Genomic DNA, 20478 nt, shown 5'->3' with positions numbered 1-20478 from the left:
GTGAATCACTAATTGTTCAAATCTGTATATAAATATGTACATAAAATGTTGTAATTATATTCCAACTCCGCGTTCTTCTTGGTCATCGCCGCTGCTCATTGAAATCCTTTTTGCCTCCAAAGCGTTCCTTTATTAAAGTACTCATTCCCTGAACAATGTAATATTTTAATACAACAGTAACAATTAAACAATATAAACAAAAGCAATTCTGAAAATTAAAATTGAAGAAAACTTAAAAATATTGATCTCATCAAGCTAGTATCAATCCGTCAGTAATACTACCCTTTTGGGTTGTACGGTATACCAATATTAGAATAGTACCGCGATACTAATTAATCATATTCGGTACTATACCGCCTCTAAAAAGGACCAGCCCCCAACCCCCCACAAACCCCGGTCGCCGTCACGTCGTAACATTGCTGGTTTTACAAGCAGAGGAGCATGTTCAGCAGCGCACAATGACGGAGTACTTACAAGCAGACACAGTGTGAAGACAGAAAAGGGAGAACAGACGCATTTTGGCTTAAAAACTAACGATAAAAGTGAAGTTATAACACTGAAACGTCCTCAGGAAGAGGTGCTTTAAGACATGGTTAGCTAGCTAGCGGCTAAAGTCCATCCGCAGTCTGCAGTATTTTAGCTACTTCTAAATCCCGAATCATCGCCTCCATGGCGACAAATGAAGTACGTTTCTTACAAGTATCATCCCTGCAGGACGAGGAATAGCTAAACATGCTTCACTACACACTGTAGCTCACTGGCGTCACAATGTAAACAAACGCCACAAGGGGATCTACACCTAACATCCACTGTAATGATACCAAATACAGGAACGTATCTAGTTGATACTATGATTACATCGATTTTAGCGTCACAAAATCTTCTTTCGTTTAAAAAAAAAAGTATATTATGTTTATAAACTCAGGAAATATGTCCCTGGATACATGAGGACTTTGAGTATGACCAATGTATGATCATGTAACTACTTGGTATCGGATTGATACCTACATTACATAATGTAAAGTATCCAAACAACAGAACAATAAGTGATTATTACATTTTAACAGAAGTGTAGATTGAACATATTAAAAGAGAAAGTAAGCAGATATTTACAGTAAATGAACAAGTAGATTAATAATTCATTTTGTTCCACTTGTCCTTAATAATTTTGACAAAATAATAGAATGGAAAATGACACAATATGTTACTGCATATGTCAGCAGCTAAATTATGAGCCTTTGTTTGCTTACTTACAACTAAAAGACAAGTTGTCGTGTATGTTCACTATTTTATTTATGGACAAAATTGCAATAAGAAACATATGTTTAATGTAGCGTAAGATCTTTTGTTAAAAGCCAATAATGCAATTTTTTGTGGGCCCCTCTATTTAGAAAAGTATCAAAAAGTACAGAAAAGTATCGAAATACATTTTGGTACCGGTATCGGTACCAAAATCGGGAAAGCACTACTACCCTTGTTATCAATACTAGTGATATTTGGATCTGTCTGCCCTGCCCTAGGAAGCATTAGAAAACCTCCAAAATAATATACACAGACACAATTAGGGTGTCCTGGTAATGTAACGGTAGGGGAATCACAGTACTAAATATGGACACACTGCTTGAATGTGAAAAGTCTGACCTGTTAACAGCTGGATCGTGAGGACAGTTGTAGTGATGCCATACAGCCACTGCTGTGTGGGGACACACAACATACTGGTTTTCCTCCCAGCATCTCCTCATGGTCTCCAATATGCCGTCATCACTCACTGTCCCAGTAGACAAATTTTGAACCAACTAGGAGTACAAAAGCAAAGGGACAACAAAACTGTAGATTGAACGTCTCATTATCAACATTAAAGAAACACATGTATAATCTCCAAATGGTGGATACCAGTTTGTGGTGGTTTTCAGGCAGAGAATGTGCATGTGACTGCTGAAACTCTTCCATGATTTTCTTCACCAAAGCACAGTTTCCTCCCAGAAGCAGCCAGAACACTCGCTCCATGTTATATGGGTCCTACATGACAAACAGGATATTCATAGTTATTATACAGTAGTGCTAATACCAGTGACATGCAGACAGGGGAGGCAGAAAACAAATAAGATTAAGAAGTATTTGAAAATAACGTGTTTACCTAACCCGAATGTGTTTTTTTTTTAGTTATTTGTGTGGACTTTTTGTATCTGCACTGCAACCACATTATGGGAGAAATAAAGTATACATCCATCCATTCATTTATAAACACTCTATGCAGTTGTTTAGGGCCACAGCCACTAGAGGGGGCACATGATCTTGGCCTTGGGCTTTTGTACAGATGTTAGAATAATTATGTATATATTATCATCATAACTTTATGCTTAAGGGCCATACTATAAAGTATTGTCAATTTGTGCAGAGCTAGCAATCTTAAAGATTGCTAGCCTCGTTATCAGTGTTGTGTGCAGACTCGGCCTGCTGGCAGCCAAGGCCGAATATTTGGTTCCAAGACCAGACAAAGCAGAGAAGAGACTGGGCGATATCACCAAGTGTCAACATATTTGCATTTTTGTATTATCATATATTGTGTCTTACTGGAGTTGTCGAGATTACCCCCTTCCCTCAGTCACCGTGATGTAATAGGGCCATTTTCCTAATAAATGGAGGAGGCGCACGGGCTTTTCTTTAGAACGTAGTTTGGATCTGTAACTAGAGTACAGCCCAAAACACGTGTCTCCTCATGAGCTAAATTGAACTCCGTCTCTGATTCATTCCTTGCTTCTTGTCTGATTAGTAGATGTCAACAGTGTTTGCACCTGACATCTCTTTGGTCCTTCGAGCCGGATCCCAATACGTCTGACGATTCCAGCCTGGTGAGTAAAACCAGAAGACCATGGCACCCACATCTCCCATTGAGGAGCTGCTTTTTCTGCACCCTGGCTGGATCTGACGACTGACGGGGAACCGAGGACAAGAGGAAGGAACGCAGATTTCAGTGAGTACGTTTTGAATTACAAAGGAAAAATAGCGTGTGACTGAGGGTTACGACGCATAGAAGAAGAAAAAAAAAGCGTGTAACTAAGGGTTACGACGCATACAAAAAGCGTGTGACTAAGGGTTACGACGCAAAAACAAACCCTGTAAATCCTAGGCTCTAACAGGTAAAAAGGCCTACAAATCAGAAGGACGTCGGAGTCCGCAAAGAATGAAACTTCCGTAAGATTCAACATTGAAAATAAACCAAATTAAGGACATCGGAGTCCACGTAAAAACCGACAATTCTAAAACAGAAGAGGCCATATAAGGACGTCGGAGTCCACAAGTACTGAAACTTCCGTAAAACAAGTGTGAAAGGTATGAACGTGAGAGTGTGTGGGAGTTATCGCCACTAGGCGATCACTCCATACTAAAGTTGTGAGAAGTAATAGTGGGTTATTGTGGAGGCATCAGGCAAGACATCTCCACTGGGGGAAAAACCTCCAGTAGAAGTGATATGTACCACAATAATAAATTGAACCACTATCTTACAACAAAGACAAAAGTAATCCTTACAAGTTCGGCTCTGTAAAGTACGACGGATTACTCCAAATTCTCAAAATGGAAAGAGGGACCCAAAGAAACGCAGATCTGATATGGTCTATTACAATCTATTATAACCAAAATAGAAGAAAACAACAACGGCAGCGGTTACACCCTACTGCATGTTGGCGTTGTGGCAGAGAAGGACATTTAGCACGAGACTGTCCTGAGAAAAAACAAAACGTAGATCAGCGTTAAACAAATTCTAATCAGAGGACATACTAAGTTATGAGAACTTAAGTAAACAGACAGCAAGTAAACCAGAAATAATAATTGAAATAAATAACAAAGAAAGCAAATTTCTATGTGACACTGAAGCATGTAGAATTACATGTAGAGAATAAAACTAAATGGAAATAAATGTCTGCAAGATAAGAAGTCTGTCCAGTGTTTACAAGGACGAGACGTCATGAACTGTGCTCGGATTAGTAATAGATAGATAGCACTCTATTGATTCCTTCAGGAGAGTTCCCTCAGGAAAATTAAAATCCCAGCAGCAGTGTACAAAATTGAGATTGAGTTTAAAAAGTAAAAAGTAAATAATGGGGGTATAAATGGAAACAAAATAGAAAAATATTATAATAGAATAAAAATAAAAAGCAACAATGAGAATGAAAATATAACAGTAAAATAAGAATATCACAAGAGAAACTAGGCATTAATGACCATGTTATGAAAAAGTATTGCACTGTTATTGTTTTGCATCCCCTGTCATCCTAGCTCCCCCAGAGAGGAGTTGTACAGTCTAATGGCGTGTGAGACAAAGGATTTTTTTTTTTAGTCTAAATCATATCTAAAGTTTAAAATTCTAAAATTCAGGTTATGAAGGAGGAATGATTGTTAAGAGATAAATAAAGATGCATGACATTAAAAGGTTTTGGATTGCTGCTGACCCTGTTGTATTTTATAAGACTGATTTATTCTGGATTGTTGTGTTTGTATTGTGAAAAGAGAGAGAGGGAGAAAGAGAGAGAGAGAGAGCAGGTGAAGGAAGATTGAGGGTGAAGAGAATGGATTGAGAAAATATGGAAAAAGAATGTTTATAACCTTACGTTACGTGAATGGTTTCTAGGAGAGGAGAACAGAAAATAGAAACATTGTATGAAGTGTAAGGAAGAGATGGATACAGGATGTTGTTTGTAAAGGAAAACGAAAGTGAAGAAAAGATGAGAAAGTGACAAATGAAGGTATTCACAAGTGGTAGGCTGTTGGTTGTGGTTCGCTGCAAGTTTGTGTATTTGTTTGTTTGGTAGTTTAAGTGAAATGGGAAGAAATCAATAGGAAGAATTAATGCAAAATGGAATAAACTAATGCGAACGAGAGATAATGGGGGATATTGAAATAAGATATGAAGAAAATGTAGATTGAAGATATACATGTATGTTTGGATATATAAATAGCGCTTTTATATATACAAATATATGTATATATATCTATAATTAAAATAATGGAACAAATAAAAACCTAGATTAATAACTATAATAAGAGTCGATATGTATAGCATGATAAAATTATATAAAATAAGTTACATGTTTAGAGGCTGAGGAAGAAAAAAAAAAGAGAAAAACGCTCTTCGAGTGTGTTCGCCTTATCTTTTAGAATGTGCACTCACGCACACACATAACCTTGTGTGTGTGGGTGTGTGTGTGTGTGTGTGTGTGTGTGTGTGTGTGTGTGTGTGTGTGTGTGTGTGTGTGTGTGTGTGTGTGTGTGTGCGTGTGGCGCATCAGGAGTGCAAGTTTGAAAATAAATGTATTAACTGTAAGTTTTAAGTTGTTTAACTTTAAAGTGTAGTCTAACATTCTTAGGTTAGAATATTTTTTAGACATTTGCAGTACACCATACATCTGGGTGGTGAGCTACGATAAGATAATGGCATAACATTAAATAAATAAAGAGGCATGGCAATCTCAACAGCTTTCAGTTAGCTATAGACTTTTGATGATATAATGTGAGTAACTATAACCATTACAACTGTTTGCTTTGAATATTGTTGAATAATAATTACAAATAAAACATTAAGAATTGGAAGAATGTCTCTTCTGAGTTGTAAAATTATAGTTAATACACTTAGACAGTTTTTAGTGGGTTTAAAATGTTATTTAAAATTACATGAATTAATAGGTATAACATTTGAATTAGGAATATTGATTTAGTGTTTATTAGGACAATAAATGCTGTAATTTTAAACATCATATGCAGGATTGGACACATTTCACAGTGATTGATATCAGTAATGCATTCTTCTCGATACCAATACATAAAGAAAGTCAATTTTGGTTTGCATTAACTTATAAAGGGAAAAGATACACCTATACAAGACTACCTCAAGGGTATGCGGAAAGTCAGACAATCTTTTCACGAGCAATGCACGCAAGCATGTCCAAATTCGACCCTCCAGGAGGAAGAAAAAGGTCTTGATATACGTGGATGACATATTATTAGCATCACCGGATAAGGAAACCTATAGAAAAGATACATTAGCCTTATTAAATCATCTACACAGTGAAGGACACGAAGTAAGCAAAACAAAAGTCCAATTATGCAAAACAGAAGTAAAATATCTAGGACATTCTCTAAACAAAGATGGACGCACTATTGTGGGAAGCAGAAAAACAGCAGTGCTGCAAGCACCAAAACTACAAACAAAGAAGCAAATTGTCATTTCTAGGATTAACTAATTACTGTAGAAGTTGGATACCAAATTACACAGAAATAGTAGCTCCTTTAAGTAAATTAATGTATGAAAAAGATCTAAAAATGTCAACACCAATAGAGTGGAATTTAGAAGCTAAAGCAGCATTCTGTGAAATAAAAATAGAATAGGATATGTGCAGTTGTTACAGCAACTGAAGTTTTGAAAGCTATCAAATGAGCATCAAATGACTCAATGCAAGCGGCACAACTAGTAACACTAAAGCAAGTAAATTAATAAGATCAAAATGTTACAATACACACAGATAGTCAATATGCATTCTCAACAGTGCACACATTTGCACAACACTGGCAAAATAGAGGAATGATAACGTCAACGGGAAACCTTGTAACACATGGAGAACTATTAAAAGTAATATTAAAAGCGGTACAGTTAGCAGCTAAAATAGCAATGTGAAAATGTGTGGCACACACCAACGGAACGGACGCAATATCTGTCACACGTGGGTTATGCAGCTTGCTGCGGTTCGTTCTTTCAATGCAAAAAGACGGCTCTGGACGAAGGTGTAAAGGTAGGATGGGATTTATTAACATAAATCATCCAACTACCAAAAACACAAACAACATAAAAAGAAAGGCGTGCCTAAAACACGTCAAGCTAAGACTAAAACAGAAGCTATGGCATGGAACAAGAAACTTAATTGGTACAGGCGTGACACAAACAGTGTAACATAAATAATGAAGCCAGGCCCACTGACTGGCAGAGGTAACTTAAATAATGCCTCTGATTGGTGCTCGGGAAGCAGGTGAGCGGGCGAGCACTAATCAGAGACAGGTGAACAAAATAAGTCGCCATGGTGACAAAAACAAACAAGGAAGCCTAAACGGGAACTAAAGAAGTCCAAAACTAACAGAACATAACTAAACAAAACATGATCCGGACCACGGATCATGACAATATCACGTTTGCGGACAAAACAGCAAAACAAACAGCAGAAGAAGAAATACAAGGTTTTAAACTACAAACTAGTGAAATGAATAATGATATACTAAAAGACATGCAACAACAAAGTACTCCAAAAGAAAAAGATAAATGGAAAAATAAACCAAAAAAAAAAGAAAGAACAAAAACAAAAAACGGAGCAGCAGTATTGAGCCATGGTTGTACTCATGTCTCAACAGGAGGGATGGTGACCCTAATACAGAAGTACTATACTACCTACAGCTTTTATTCTTATTCAAAAAATAAATAAAAATAAAAATTTGTACGTCATGCATGACCTGTGCGAGGCCAATTCCCCAAAACCAAAACACCCGTTCCAGCATTTATGTATGGATTTTAATGAACAAAATAGGAGTGAAGGAAAACTGTATTGTCTGGTCATAGTAGATGCATTTTCAAAGTGGGTAGAAATATTTCCTAAAGGAAAAGCAGATGTGCTAACAGTAGTAAAAGCATTATGCAAAGATATAATACCAAGATAGGGTATAACTAAATCTATACATGACAATGGACCTCAGTTTGTAAATCAATTAATCAAGAATAAGAAGCTATTTAACCAACAGGAAGCAATATGTGAAGATGGGTGAAAATATGTCAACACGGCTAGATATATCTTGTGGTGTACCCCAGGGATCAATACTGGGACCAAGATTGTTTAATATTTATACAAACGACATTTGTAAAGCTACAAAGGACTTAAAGTTAGTTTTATTTGCGGACGACACAACTGCTTTCTGTTCAGGAGAGAACACACAGAAGATAATACAAATAACAGAATAAATGAACAAATTTATAAAAAATGGTTTGACTCTTTGAATCTCAGTAAAACTAAAATAATGCTATTTGGTAACAGTAGAAAAGAGCATCAAACACGAATACAAATAGACGGAGTAGATATTGAAAGGGTAAAAGAAACAAGATTTTGGGGAGTATTAATAGATGATCAAATGAACTGGAAATCTTATATACAAAACATACAACATAAGGTGGCAAAAAAAACAAAAACATTTCAATAATGAATAAAGCAAAATACATCCTGGGCCAAAACTCACTTCATATTCTCTACTGCTCGCTCGTGTTAAACTTAAAAGGATTCCCACCACGGGAACAGACTGGCCAAATTACTGGTGGTACCTCACAGGACATCCAATACGGGGGAACTGGACACTCTGGTCACTACATATATTATACTGTAGTATAGATTATATGTATTATTCTACTTATTTTGTGTCTGGTTTTGTATTTGTTTTGTATCATCCCGTGAGGTGTATATTATTTTTTGTTATATTTGGATGCATTTGTTTGGTTTGTAAGCTTGTGAATCTGGGCTATCCATTAAGTAAGACTACTTATTATGTTGAAGGGGGCAGGAAATATAAGATTCTCTTTATCCTGTTCCTTCTCAAGCATAGGTGTGTAAATATGTGTTCAGTTGCCAAAGTTTTGAATTGTCTATTGATAATGAATGAATGAATTACTGGCCCCGGGAGATAGTGAAGAAGCTAAATTCTTTAAAAGTCGAATAACTCTGAAACATTAAGGCCCAAATCTAGTGTTAACCATATCACTCCCTGATGGACAAAATATACCACCCAATGCCACACTGTTCAACACGTCCAGATGGGGTTTCCAATTATGGGCATGGTCAAGTGGACTAGACCCATATTTCCTGGTGATTGTTTGCATAAATCAAACCATGCGCAACACCGAATAACCCAGAGTGTTCTAAACGCGCTGGAAGTCACAGTTGTAAGCGTACCATTTGATGATGTGGATAAATGTTCAAAGTAACAACTGGTGTGTAATAATTGGTTCCTCCTTTGGCTGTTAATTGGTTACTCATGGCAAAAAGGTTTAATTGAAGTAATCTGCGAAACAACTCCTGAATGGAATTGCACTACATGGGACAAAATCTAGCCTGTAACCAAAGAAACAAAGCAGAAACCAATATTTGATAAACATGTGACAAAAGCTAATTACACCTGCATTAACATACTAGGCTCTGGACAACAGTTAGGAAACTTATCGTCAGACAACTGCTTACACATAGTAAATGTATCAATATTTGTACAAAAATTGTTAACACGTCTGAACAGTTTGATATCCGAACATTGGAAAAGAACTACACGTGATGTAAACTGGCAAAGTGTTGGAGATCCAACTTATATCGATACAATAGGTGTCCCCAGAGGTGTACCTGACGAGTACAAAATTGGTAAATCAAGTTGCAGCTGGATTCGAATCATCCGTCTGCTGGTGGTGTACGATTAACAAGAATGTTGACAGAATAAACTATGTCCACTACAACGTACAGAGATTAGGAAATTGGACAAAGGCCGGACTTGAAGTCGTCACTGATCAACTCGCCGCAACCTCCCTTAAGGCCTTTCAAAACCGTATGGCGCCAGACATGTTGTTAGCGGAAAAAGGAGATGTGTGCGCAATATTGGGTGAACAGTGTTCTACTTCATTCCAAAATACACTGATGCAGAAGATAGCCTGACCAGAGCACTGGAAGGCCTTCGCACCCTCAACGGTAAAATGGAAGAGCACTCACCTATGTGGGATGGATGGTTGAATGTGTTCGGCAAATACAAGTCCTTGGTATCATCAATTCTAGTATCTATGGCTGTGTTTGCAGCAAAACTGACGTTGTGTGGATGTAGTTGTATTCCCTGTCTGGGTTCTCTGCTTAACCGTCTGATTACCACAGCGATTAGCCCAGCAGATGATAGAACTGTTCAGATGCACCTTCTGGCGGACGACAAGAAAGATGAATCTGATGACGAGGATACCTACCTGGACGGTGTTCCTGATCTGTTTCCAGACCCTGGTGACTATTTATATATAAAAATATGATGATGTTGAACTCTGAGTGTAAACATAACTTGGCCCTAAAGAAATTAACTATTAACTGAAAATCGTAAGAAGAAGTTATTGGGGATAAGAAGATTCTGGGGAAGTTATGTGATAAACAGGAGGGAAATGTTAGAATAATTATGTATATATTATCATCATAACTTTATGCTTAAGGGCCATACTATAAAGTATTGTCAATTTGTGCAGAGCTAGCAATCTTAAAGATTGCTAGCCTCGTTATCAGTGTTGTGTGCAGACTCGGCCTGCTGGCAGCCAAGGCCGAATATTTGGTTCCAAGACCAGACAAAGCAGAGAAGAGACTGGGCGATATCACCAAGTGTCAACATATTTGCATTTTTGTATTATCATATATTGTGTCTTACTGGAGTTGTCGAGATTACCCCCTTCCCTCAGTCACCGTGATGTAATAGGGCCATTTTCCTAATAAATGGAGGAGGCGCACGGGCTTTTCTTTAGAACGTAGTTTGGATCTGTAACTAGAGTACAGCCCAAAACACGTGTCTCCTCATGAGCTAAATTGAACTCCGTCTCTGATTCATTCCTTGCTTCTTGTCTGATTAGTAGATGTCAACAGTGTTTGCACCTGACAACAGATTGGATTTTTTTTCTTTCATAAGGGAAAGAAGATGGATGAATGAATGGATGGATTATTTCATTTAATTGTATTAATTATAAAAGAAGACAACGTCATAAAAGTTAAGATAAAATACATTTTGCTGTCAAAGTTCAATAATAAGATTGTTTGAATCAAATGAAAGGCCTACTGAAACCCACTACTACCGACCACGCAGTCCGATAGTTTATATATCAATGATGAAATCTTAACATTGCAACACATGCCAATACGGCCGGGTTAGCTTACTAAAGTGACATTTTAAATTTCGCGCAAAATATCCTGCTGAAAACGTCCCGGTATGATGACGCCGGCATGTGACGTCGCGGATTGTAGAGGACATTTTAGGACAGCATGGTGGCCAGCTATTAAGTCGTCTGTTTTCATCGCAAAATTCCACAGTATTCTGGACATCTGTGTTGGTGAATTTTTTGTAATTTGTTCAATGAACAATGGAGACAGCAAAGAAGAAAGCTGTAGGTGGGAAGCGGTGTATTGCAGGCGGCTGCAGCAACACAAACACAGCCGGTGTTTCATTGTTTACATTGCCGAAAGATGACAGTCAAGCTTTACCATTGGCCTGTGGAGAACTGGGACAACAGAGACTCTTACCAGGAGGACTTTGAGTTGGATGCGCAGACGCGGTACCGTGAGTACGCATGCAGCTGCGGCTTCCAAAACATTTGATCGCTTGCCCGTACGTGCGTGCCGCTATGTGCATGTCACGTACATAACTTTGGGGACTTTGGGGAAATATATGTGCTGTATGAACTTTGGGGAGGTGAAGGGTACTTTGGGCTGTGGGATTGAGTGTGTTGTGCAGGTGTTTGAGTTGTATTGGCGGGTTATATGGACGGGAGGGGGGAGGTGTTTGTTATGCGGGATTCATTTGTGGCATATTAAATATAAGCCTGGTTGTGTTGTGGCTAATAGAGTATATATATGTCTTATGTTTATTTACTGTTTTAGTCATTCCCAGCTGAATATCAAGTCCCACCTGCCTCTCACAGCATCTTCCCTATCTGAATCGCTCCCACTGCCCTCTAGTCCTTCACTCTCACTTTCCTCATCCACAAATCTTTCATCCTCGCTCAAAATTAATGGGGAAATCGTCGCTTTCTCGGTCCGAATCGCTCTCGCTGCTGGTGGCCATGATTGTAAACAATGTGCAGATGTGAGGAGCTCCACAACCTGTGACGTCACGCTACTCGTCTGCTACTTCCGGTACAGGCAAGGCTTTTTTATCAGCGACCAAAAGTTGCGAACTTTATCGTCGATGTTCTCTACTAAATCCTTTCAGCAAAAATATGGCAATATCGCGAAATGATCAAGTATGACACATAGAATGGACCTGCTATCCCCGTTTAAATAAGAAAATCGCATTTCAGTAGGCCTTTAAGAATGTGTAATACTGCCTACACCCCCATGCAAAAATGACAAATGTTCATTTGTTCTGGTAAAAGCAAATCCATGTCACGGTATGGTTGCGGCTTACTGCGCGGTTCGTTTTCCCGGGATGCAAACAGACGACTCCGGACAGGACTTGCAGGTAGGAACGTCATTTAATTCTCAAAAATTACTCAAAGAGGTACAAAAACAGAAAACCAACCGACGGAACAAGGCGCCAATCGCACTCGAAACTAAACTTAGCATAGGCTAGGGGACAAGCAAAACTTACGTGACGCGAGCATGAAGCAAACAAAGAAGCCAGGACGAGTGACCAGCAAAGGCAGGCTTAAATAGTGTCTCTTGATTACAAACAGGTGAGTGTCCCGAACAACAGAGGCAGGTGAAAATCATAAGTAACCATGGTGACTAAACTCAGGAGGTGCACAAACAGGAACTAAAGGAGTCCAAAACACACAGAAAACACAAAACATGATCCGGACCACGGATTATGACAATCCAACATCAAACATTTCACGGTTCACTCAACACAGATGTCATAACGTCATCAAAGCTCACCTTCACGCATTTACACACAGCGCCAACATATGGGAACCAGAATAAGGGATGAAAGAAAGGTAAATATATATTTGTAGCAGCATAGGACAAAGTTATGCATTTTGCATTGTATTACATAATTGTGGTGTGTTCAAGGAACTTTGAATAAAGTTTGAAACAGAGGAGTCACGGGAGGCTGAACCCTCAGTAGCCGCACTTATGATAATGATTTTAGATTTTTATTAGCCATTCATGATAATCCATGAATCAGCTAAAATCTACCCTAGACTATGAACAACAACTATCAACATATAACCATAATTTAAATTTATATTGAAAAGAAAAACCGTAATAACATGGCTGGTAACCCCAAAATTAGAATCTAAAAATCTAAAAATAATTAAATGAATGTCTTGTTGATGTGAAGTGACATTAAGACTGCAAAGATTAAACGATTAGAAAAAAGCTTTATATTTTGTTGCTTCGATCAATAGTTTAATGAGTGGAACTAATAAAATTAAGAAAATATGGACCGCATGGAGGGCCTGCAACTTTGATTTGACATATTTTCCACTCAACCGCTACAATAGAGCGCAAATGTTAAAAGGTACCTGCACCTTTTTTGGAATTTTGCCCATCGTTCACGATCATTATGAAAGACACGACGACGTATGGAATTTTTTTAATGCATTTAATAAAAGTTTGCTTACAGCGGAGCCAATGGGAGCTCCACTATTCTGCCCATAAAATCCGATAAATAACCATTCAAAAAGCACTTACAATAATACTCCAATATTAACAAAGTAGTAGTGGTATTGTTAATAAAAGCGCTAATGCAGACAAACTATTTATAGCGGCGATGTAATCACTTCCGTGTGTCCCTATGTCTACATCATCGAGTGGTCTGCTGTTTCCTCGCTTCCCTGCTCCCTGGAAGTTTATTGTAGATCATAAATCATGCCTCTCACCTGGAAAGTAAATAGCTGAGGAGATAATCTGACAAGTTGGGCCACTTTGACCGCCATTTAAGACCTGGAACTGGCGATATTTTGCGAGGATTATGAGACATTTTTCATCTAAATAGGAATATGTGAACATCCTAGCAGTCGGCATTCTAATGACAGCAGACCATGCAGAGTAAATGATATTTTATTATGTTTGTTGGTGCTCATGAAGTCTGCAGTGAGCAGAAATCAGTGACGAAGAAAAAATAAAAAGCAAACGTTGTGATGCGTTTTTGAAATTAATGCGCCATGTACGCTTAAAATGATCAAAATACGTAAATATTAAATGTTATAATAGATATGCTTGTTACTACATTACATATATACTTACATCATATAAAACCCTAATGGAGGTGTTTGGATGTTTTTTCTAAGGGCTTTCTAGGCAGAAGTGAACGGCTTCCATATGCTCCATTGTAAGCGAACTTTTGATCAAATTTATATAATATTCGGAATGCAAAAATTTAAAAAATCCATCCGTCATCATGTCTTTCATAATGATTGCGAATGATGGACAACAACAACAAAAAAGTGCAGTTCCCGTTTAAGCAGTGGTGTGTTTCGAAAAAAATTAAAAGCACACATTCATTGTTGATGTGCATTTATTTGAACTATTTTACCTAAAATACATCGGGCTGTATATTTTTTCGTTTTTTGCATCTTTCCGTCTTTGTGAAAGGATGGTGTAGCTTTCAGACAGTTTATTTGCACCTTCAAAAGTGACTAGACAATCCAATTCTTGAATGTCATTCTCTGCAGGTGAACGTCAATTCAAGCTGAGGTTGCAATTGTTTCTACTTCCTTCTAGCCCACTTTTTTGGCCATCAAGGTTTTGTTTTTGTCCTGCTCGGCTTTTGTAACACCCTGTTTGACAGAGAAGCGCGAGTGTGAGCGGTCCCTTGAGCATCTTTCCCAGGTTTCGATATTTATGCCTCTCAGTTTGATGTCGTTTTTGCACACATCTTTGTAGCACACTCAAGGGTGTCCAGTCTCTCGGTAGCCCTCTGCTATTTCTCCATACAGCAAATCCTTGGAAATGCGACCTGATTACATTCTCCGGATGTGAGCAAGCCATTAAACGGATTGACAAACTTATCCGGAAAGCCGGCCAAACTATTGGCACGCAGTTGGAGGTGTTTGTGTCTGTGAGGGACCAAAAGACACTGGACAAACTGCTCACCATCATGAACAATCCTGCCCACCCACTCCACCATACAATTGAGGGACAGTGGAGCTCATACTCCAACAGGCTCCTTCAGCTTCGTTCCCACAGTGTTCGATTCAATAACTCCTTCATTCCGCACTCCATGCAGCTGTATAATCACTCGCCATACAGCAATAGATGATATATGTCTATTACCTGACCGCCTCTATGTTAGCTACTGCAGTGTTTTTCAACCACTGCGCCGCGGCACACAGTGTGCCGTGAGATACAGTCTGGTGTGCCCTGGGAGATTATCTAATTTCACCTATTTGGGTTAAAAATATTTTTGGCAAACCAGTAATTATAGTCTGCAAATTATGTGTTGTTGTTGAGTGTCGGTGCTGTCTAGAGCTCGGCAGAGTAACCGTGTAATACTCTTCCATATCAGTAGGTGGCAGCCGGTAGCTAATTGCTTTGTAGATGTCGGAAACAGCGGGAGGCAGCGTGCAGGTAAAAAGGTGTCTAATACTTAAACCAAAAATAAACAAAAGGTGAGTGCCCCTAAGAAAAGGCATTGCGGCTTAGGGAAGGCTATGCAGAACGAAACTAAAACTGAACTGGCTACAAAGTCAACAAAAACAGAATGCTGGACGACAGCAAAGACTTACTGTGGAGCAAAGACGGTGTCCACAATGTACATTCGAACATGACATGACAATCAACAATGTCCCCACAAATAATAAAAACAACTGAAATCTTCTTGATTGTTAAAACAAAGTAGATGGGGAAATGTCGCTCAAAGGAAGACATGAAACTGCTACAGGAAAATACCAAAAAAAGACAAAAAGCCACCAATATAGGAGCGCAAGACAACAATTAAACACTACACACAGGAAAACAGCAAAAAACTCAAAATAAGTCACTTCTTGATGTGACAGGTGGTGACAGTACATCTACTTTGAGACAAGAAAGTTGCGATAACTTTTTACTGTCAACTGAGTTTCGTTTTTTAATGATTTCTGCTGGTGGTGTGCTTCCGGATTTTTTCAACGCAAAAAATGTGCCTTGGCTCAAAAAAGGTTGAAAAACACTGAGCTATTGTAACTCTCTTTGTTTATAATGGATATTTTCTGCTGGATCTACTCTCTATTTTATGCTGCCCTTTTTTTTACTGTAATATTGTACATGTCAAGTATTGGTGGTGACGAACCCCAAGATGCAGAGATGGCAGGCATGGTGCAGGAAAACATGATTTAATGTCCAAAAATGCAGGTAAAACACAAACCAGGAACCAGGAAAACAAGAGACAGCAAACAGGAACAAAAGACGAAGAAACAGGGAGAACTGGAGACAGCAAGCAGTCCACAGCAAACAGCATCAGCGACAATACTCCAGCACTGACTGGAGGGCAAGGCAGGTCTAAATAGCAGCCGGCTGATTGACACCAGGTGTGGCCAGGTGCCAATCAGCCGCAGCTGAGGGGAAACAGCATTCAGGGAGACGAGTAGGAAACTGAACAAAAATAATAGCGCTAAAGAAAACACAAATCTTATTTGTAACGATTCTTAATCGATTAAAAAATAATAAAACATAATTAATTTTTTTTATTTGTCCTGTCCAGCCACTCAGGCAAATCATATTGTTGATATCAATGCCCATATCTGCTGTACAGATTTACTTTGGAAAAGAGAAGTGTTGGATACTTCTCTTGTTGCCTTATTTGCATTTGACTTTATTAAATGTTTGGGTAGCACTTTGTTAAACAAAGCACATTTTCTTTTAAGTAATATAGAAATGTATTACAGTTATGTATCTATTTTATGGAGGAATGTAGTTAATCATATAACTGGCATCCAATGTTATTAAAAAGTATTGATTATGAATCGAGAACCATTTTAAATCTAAAATAAATTTTGAATCAAATAGTTACCCTCAAGAATCGAATTGGATCGAATAGTGTGTGTGAGGCACTCGCATGGCTGCAGTTTTAGTGACCCCAAGATGCAGGAACCAGCAGAGCAGGTAAGATGAGTTTTATTACTCAAAACAGAGAGTGAAGCAGTCTTGCATGTCATAGTCCCAAACAATAGTCAATCTTTGAGCACTGAGGAGTGCTGGAAACAAGCATAAATAGAACATATGCTGATTGGCAGCAGGTGTGGACCAGCTGCCAATCAACAGCAGGTGAGCGAACAAACAGTGCTCAGCGGGGCAAGTAGGAAGTGGAAACCAAAATAAGAGCACTGACGGGAAGTAAATACAAAACAAGGAAACAAACAGAACTGAAGTGACAGATCGTCACAGTGTGGTGCCCAAAGATTCACAGCCCTATTGGACAGTGAGCTTGAGATGATGGACCCAACGTATGTACAACTTTACACTACTTCCAGTGTGTAGCCATTAATGACAATGGTGGGCGAGGAATCTGCGTTCTGGGCCATGGCGTTTGTCTTCTTTATACTGATTGTCAGTTCAAAGTCTTTGCAGGCATGGTAAAAGTGTCTAATAAAATGATGCCGTGCGAGATATCAAAGCTGCGTCGTCTGCAAAGAGCTGCTCACGAATGAGAACTTTGGTCTTGGGGCGAAGACGAAAAATGTTGAACAACTTGCCCTGAGCCCATGTGTGAATATGACTTCACCTGTTTTGGACTTAAAGGGGTAAAGCCTTGTTAATAGTGGGGCCAGTTGCCTTCTTGAAGCTGACGTACATGCCTCTTGTGTTCCCAGTGTCGGCAGCAGTCTGAATATTGCTGCGGAGATTTCATCAGTATGTGTTGGCACAGTGAGGCGCTCACTGAGACAGAGAACCCTGCTGACTATATCACTTGTCAACTAAAGAGGTGGAAACAAAAAACTGAGGAAGAGATTAACAACAGTCATGCCATCTCCAGTAAAAAGTAGACTGGAAAATGTTGTTGCACTAACAGCACTAACAGAGAATTTTGTGAACATGTGATCCATGCAGTTGATGAATACAGATGCGAGGAGCAAAGGCTGAAGGATCAAGACAAAGACATTCAAAGGAAGCTCGCACAGCTTCAACTTGGCAACTTGACAAGAAAAAACAAGAAAAAAGTTCAAACTGCTGTTGTGGAAGCTCCTGTTACACAGCCTGCAGCAGTGCTGTCAACCCCTCCACGTGCTCCACTCCATTGATAAAGTCATCAATGTACCAATACCCCACAGCAAAGAGCACCACCTATGAGAAGGCAATCCCGAATCAGGGGTACCCAAAAAGAAGTATCCAGTACAAATGCAAGGTCCAGGTGCCTGATGGGGGTGCAACCAAGTTGGACATATTCAAGAACATTATCCAATCAACCCATGGCTGGTTCCTGAGGGGGTCAAGGGTGGGTTTGGAGAGAGACAACCTCAACGTCAGTATACGGGTCCGGTAAACCTGTGGGGAGGTCCAAATAATGGCTACTAGGGGTGCACCGAGAATCCTATAGGGGAGAGCCAGCTGCCAATTATAACATCAACATCTGGAAAAGAACCAGTAGTGCAAATTCAGTTACATTGCCAGTTCTGGTATCTGAGCAAACGCCTATAAATTTGCTAGGTTGAGATGCCTTGTGGAAATTAAATGTAAATATTTCGTGTTGACCGGGGCGGGGAGTGCAAATTGAGAGTGAAAAAACTGGAGGTCAGAAGAACGTTCAGACAGGAGCACCAAAAGTTTACTGGTTAGGAGATATAACGGACCCAGTGGTCCAGGCTGTCCAGAAATAGGAGAAGTATATTGTGGCACAACTTCTAGAAGCATCAAAACCTAGATCTGAATATCATTGTACAGTCTATTATGATCCATCAGGCAGCAAAATATTAGAGGAAAAGTGGGAAGCACAAACAGAGGGGGTAATCGTGCCTTTGACAACTGGTCACATTGTCATTGGACGGGAATGTGCAGTCTTAAATGTTGAACCAAATCGTTTTCTTGCACAGTGATACAGTGTACCCATTTCAACACCTCATAAAACATTAATGGTGAACAAACATTTTGCACCAAAAGATTTGGGAATAATGATGCAAAAACCATCTAAAATTAGTTGGACAGCAAAAGAAAATCCACTGATTTTTGTGTCGTCAGATGAGACAATGATAAACTTTCAATTTTAAATAGAAATTATATAATATCAAAACCCAGAGAAGTGATTCTGGCATCTCAGGTGTTGGTACAAACGCCACAGCTCAATGACGGCGAGAATGAGTTGAAACAAGAAATGTTGAAATGCGTTCCAGAATATTTGTGGTCCAAACATGAGACGGACGTAGGTTTCATAAAGTCAGCTAACCCTATCAAAGTGACGTTAAAAACACAACGTTCAGTTTCCCAGGCAGGCTCAGTATCGTTTAAGACCAGAAGCAGAACAGGGAATAAGTAAAACTATTGAGGGGCTCCTGAAAGCAGGAGTATTGATCAAGACAAGCAATGTTTGTAATACACCCATATTGCCGGTGGAAAAACGCTGACGGTTCCAAGTATCGTCTTGTGCATGACCTACATGCAATACATGATATTGGACAGGATAGTCCAGCGGAAGTGCCAATTCCGCATACTCTCCTAACGAATGTCCCACCGAAAGCAAAGTTTTTTACGATTATCAATTTGTGTTCAGCATTTTTCTGTGTACTGTTACACAAAGATTCCAGACATTTGTTTGCATTCACGTACCGAGGGAGGCAGTAGTGCTATACGAGGACACAGCAAGGGTTTAAACATAGTCCACATGCGTTCAATCAGGTGTTGAGGCAGGATATAAAAGGGTTGGAACTTAATAGCACTTTGTTTCAGTACATTGATGATCTATTGATATGTTCGCAAACGCTTGAGGAGTGTCACAAGGACTCAATTAAGGTGCTTCAGAGGTTAGCACAGAGGGGACATGGGCCTTGCAAACAAAGTTGCAGTATTGCCAGACACAGGTTGTTACCTGCAGAGAGTTTTGTCACATGGAACCATCTCAGTGGTGCCCTCTCAGCCTGAGGGAGGTAGTAAAGCACCACTTCCTTGTACTGTAGGACAGATGATGACCTTTTTGGGCATGACTTGTTTCAGTTCACATTGGGTTGAGGATTATGCTGTCAAAACAGCACCTCTTCGGGAAATGATGAAGGCGTCATGTACTAAATAAATAAATAAATAATTTCTAAAATTGAGATAATTTTCAATAATTATTTCCCATTCTTGCTTGATGTACAGCTTAAGTTGTTCAACAGTCCTGGGTCTCCGTTGTGGTATTTGACGCTTCATAATGCGCCACACATTTTCAATTGGAGACAAGTCTGGTCTACAGGCAGGCCAGTCTAGTACCTTTTACTATGAAGCGACGCTGTTGTAACACATGGGTTGGCATTGTCTTGCTGAAATAAGCAGGGGCGTCCATGATAACGTTGCTTGGATGGTAACATATGTTGCTCCAAAACCTGTATGTTCCTTTCAGCATGAATGGTGCCTTCACAGATGTGTAAGTTACCCATGCCTTGGGCACTAATACCCCCCCATACCATCACAGATGCTGGCTTTTGAACTTTGCGCCTATAACAATCCGGTTCTTTTCCTCTTTTTTCCGGAGGACATGACGTCCACAGTTTCCAAAAACAATTTGAAATGTGGACTCGTCAGGCCACAGAACACTTTTACACTTTGTATCAGTCCATCTTAGATGAGCTCG

General features: G+C 39.2%; 1 protein-coding gene across 2 annotated transcripts in view; it reads right to left on the bottom strand.

Moving 5' to 3' along the window:
- thnsl2 (threonine synthase-like 2) overlaps window positions 1-20478 on the bottom strand; it is a 74198-nt gene that overhangs the window by 7836 nt on the left and 45884 nt on the right. For both annotated transcript variants that reach the window (XM_061980648.1, XM_061980649.1), the window contains exons 7-8: window positions 1894-2019; window positions 1642-1796 (exon numbers count right to left, since the gene is read on the bottom strand). In XM_061980648.1, the coding sequence (XP_061836632.1) occupies window positions 1642-1796; window positions 1894-2019 (281 nt within the window). The remainder of the gene's footprint in view (window positions 1-1641; window positions 1797-1893; window positions 2020-20478) is intronic.

Source organism: Nerophis lumbriciformis, linkage group LG20 (assembly GCF_033978685.3).
Source record: "Nerophis lumbriciformis linkage group LG20, RoL_Nlum_v2.1, whole genome shotgun sequence".
In the NCBI taxonomy this organism is placed as follows: domain Eukaryota; kingdom Metazoa; phylum Chordata; class Actinopteri; order Syngnathiformes; family Syngnathidae; genus Nerophis; species Nerophis lumbriciformis.
The sequence above is the reverse complement of the archived record's forward strand: the minus strand, read 5'-3'. Positions and strand labels throughout refer to the sequence as shown.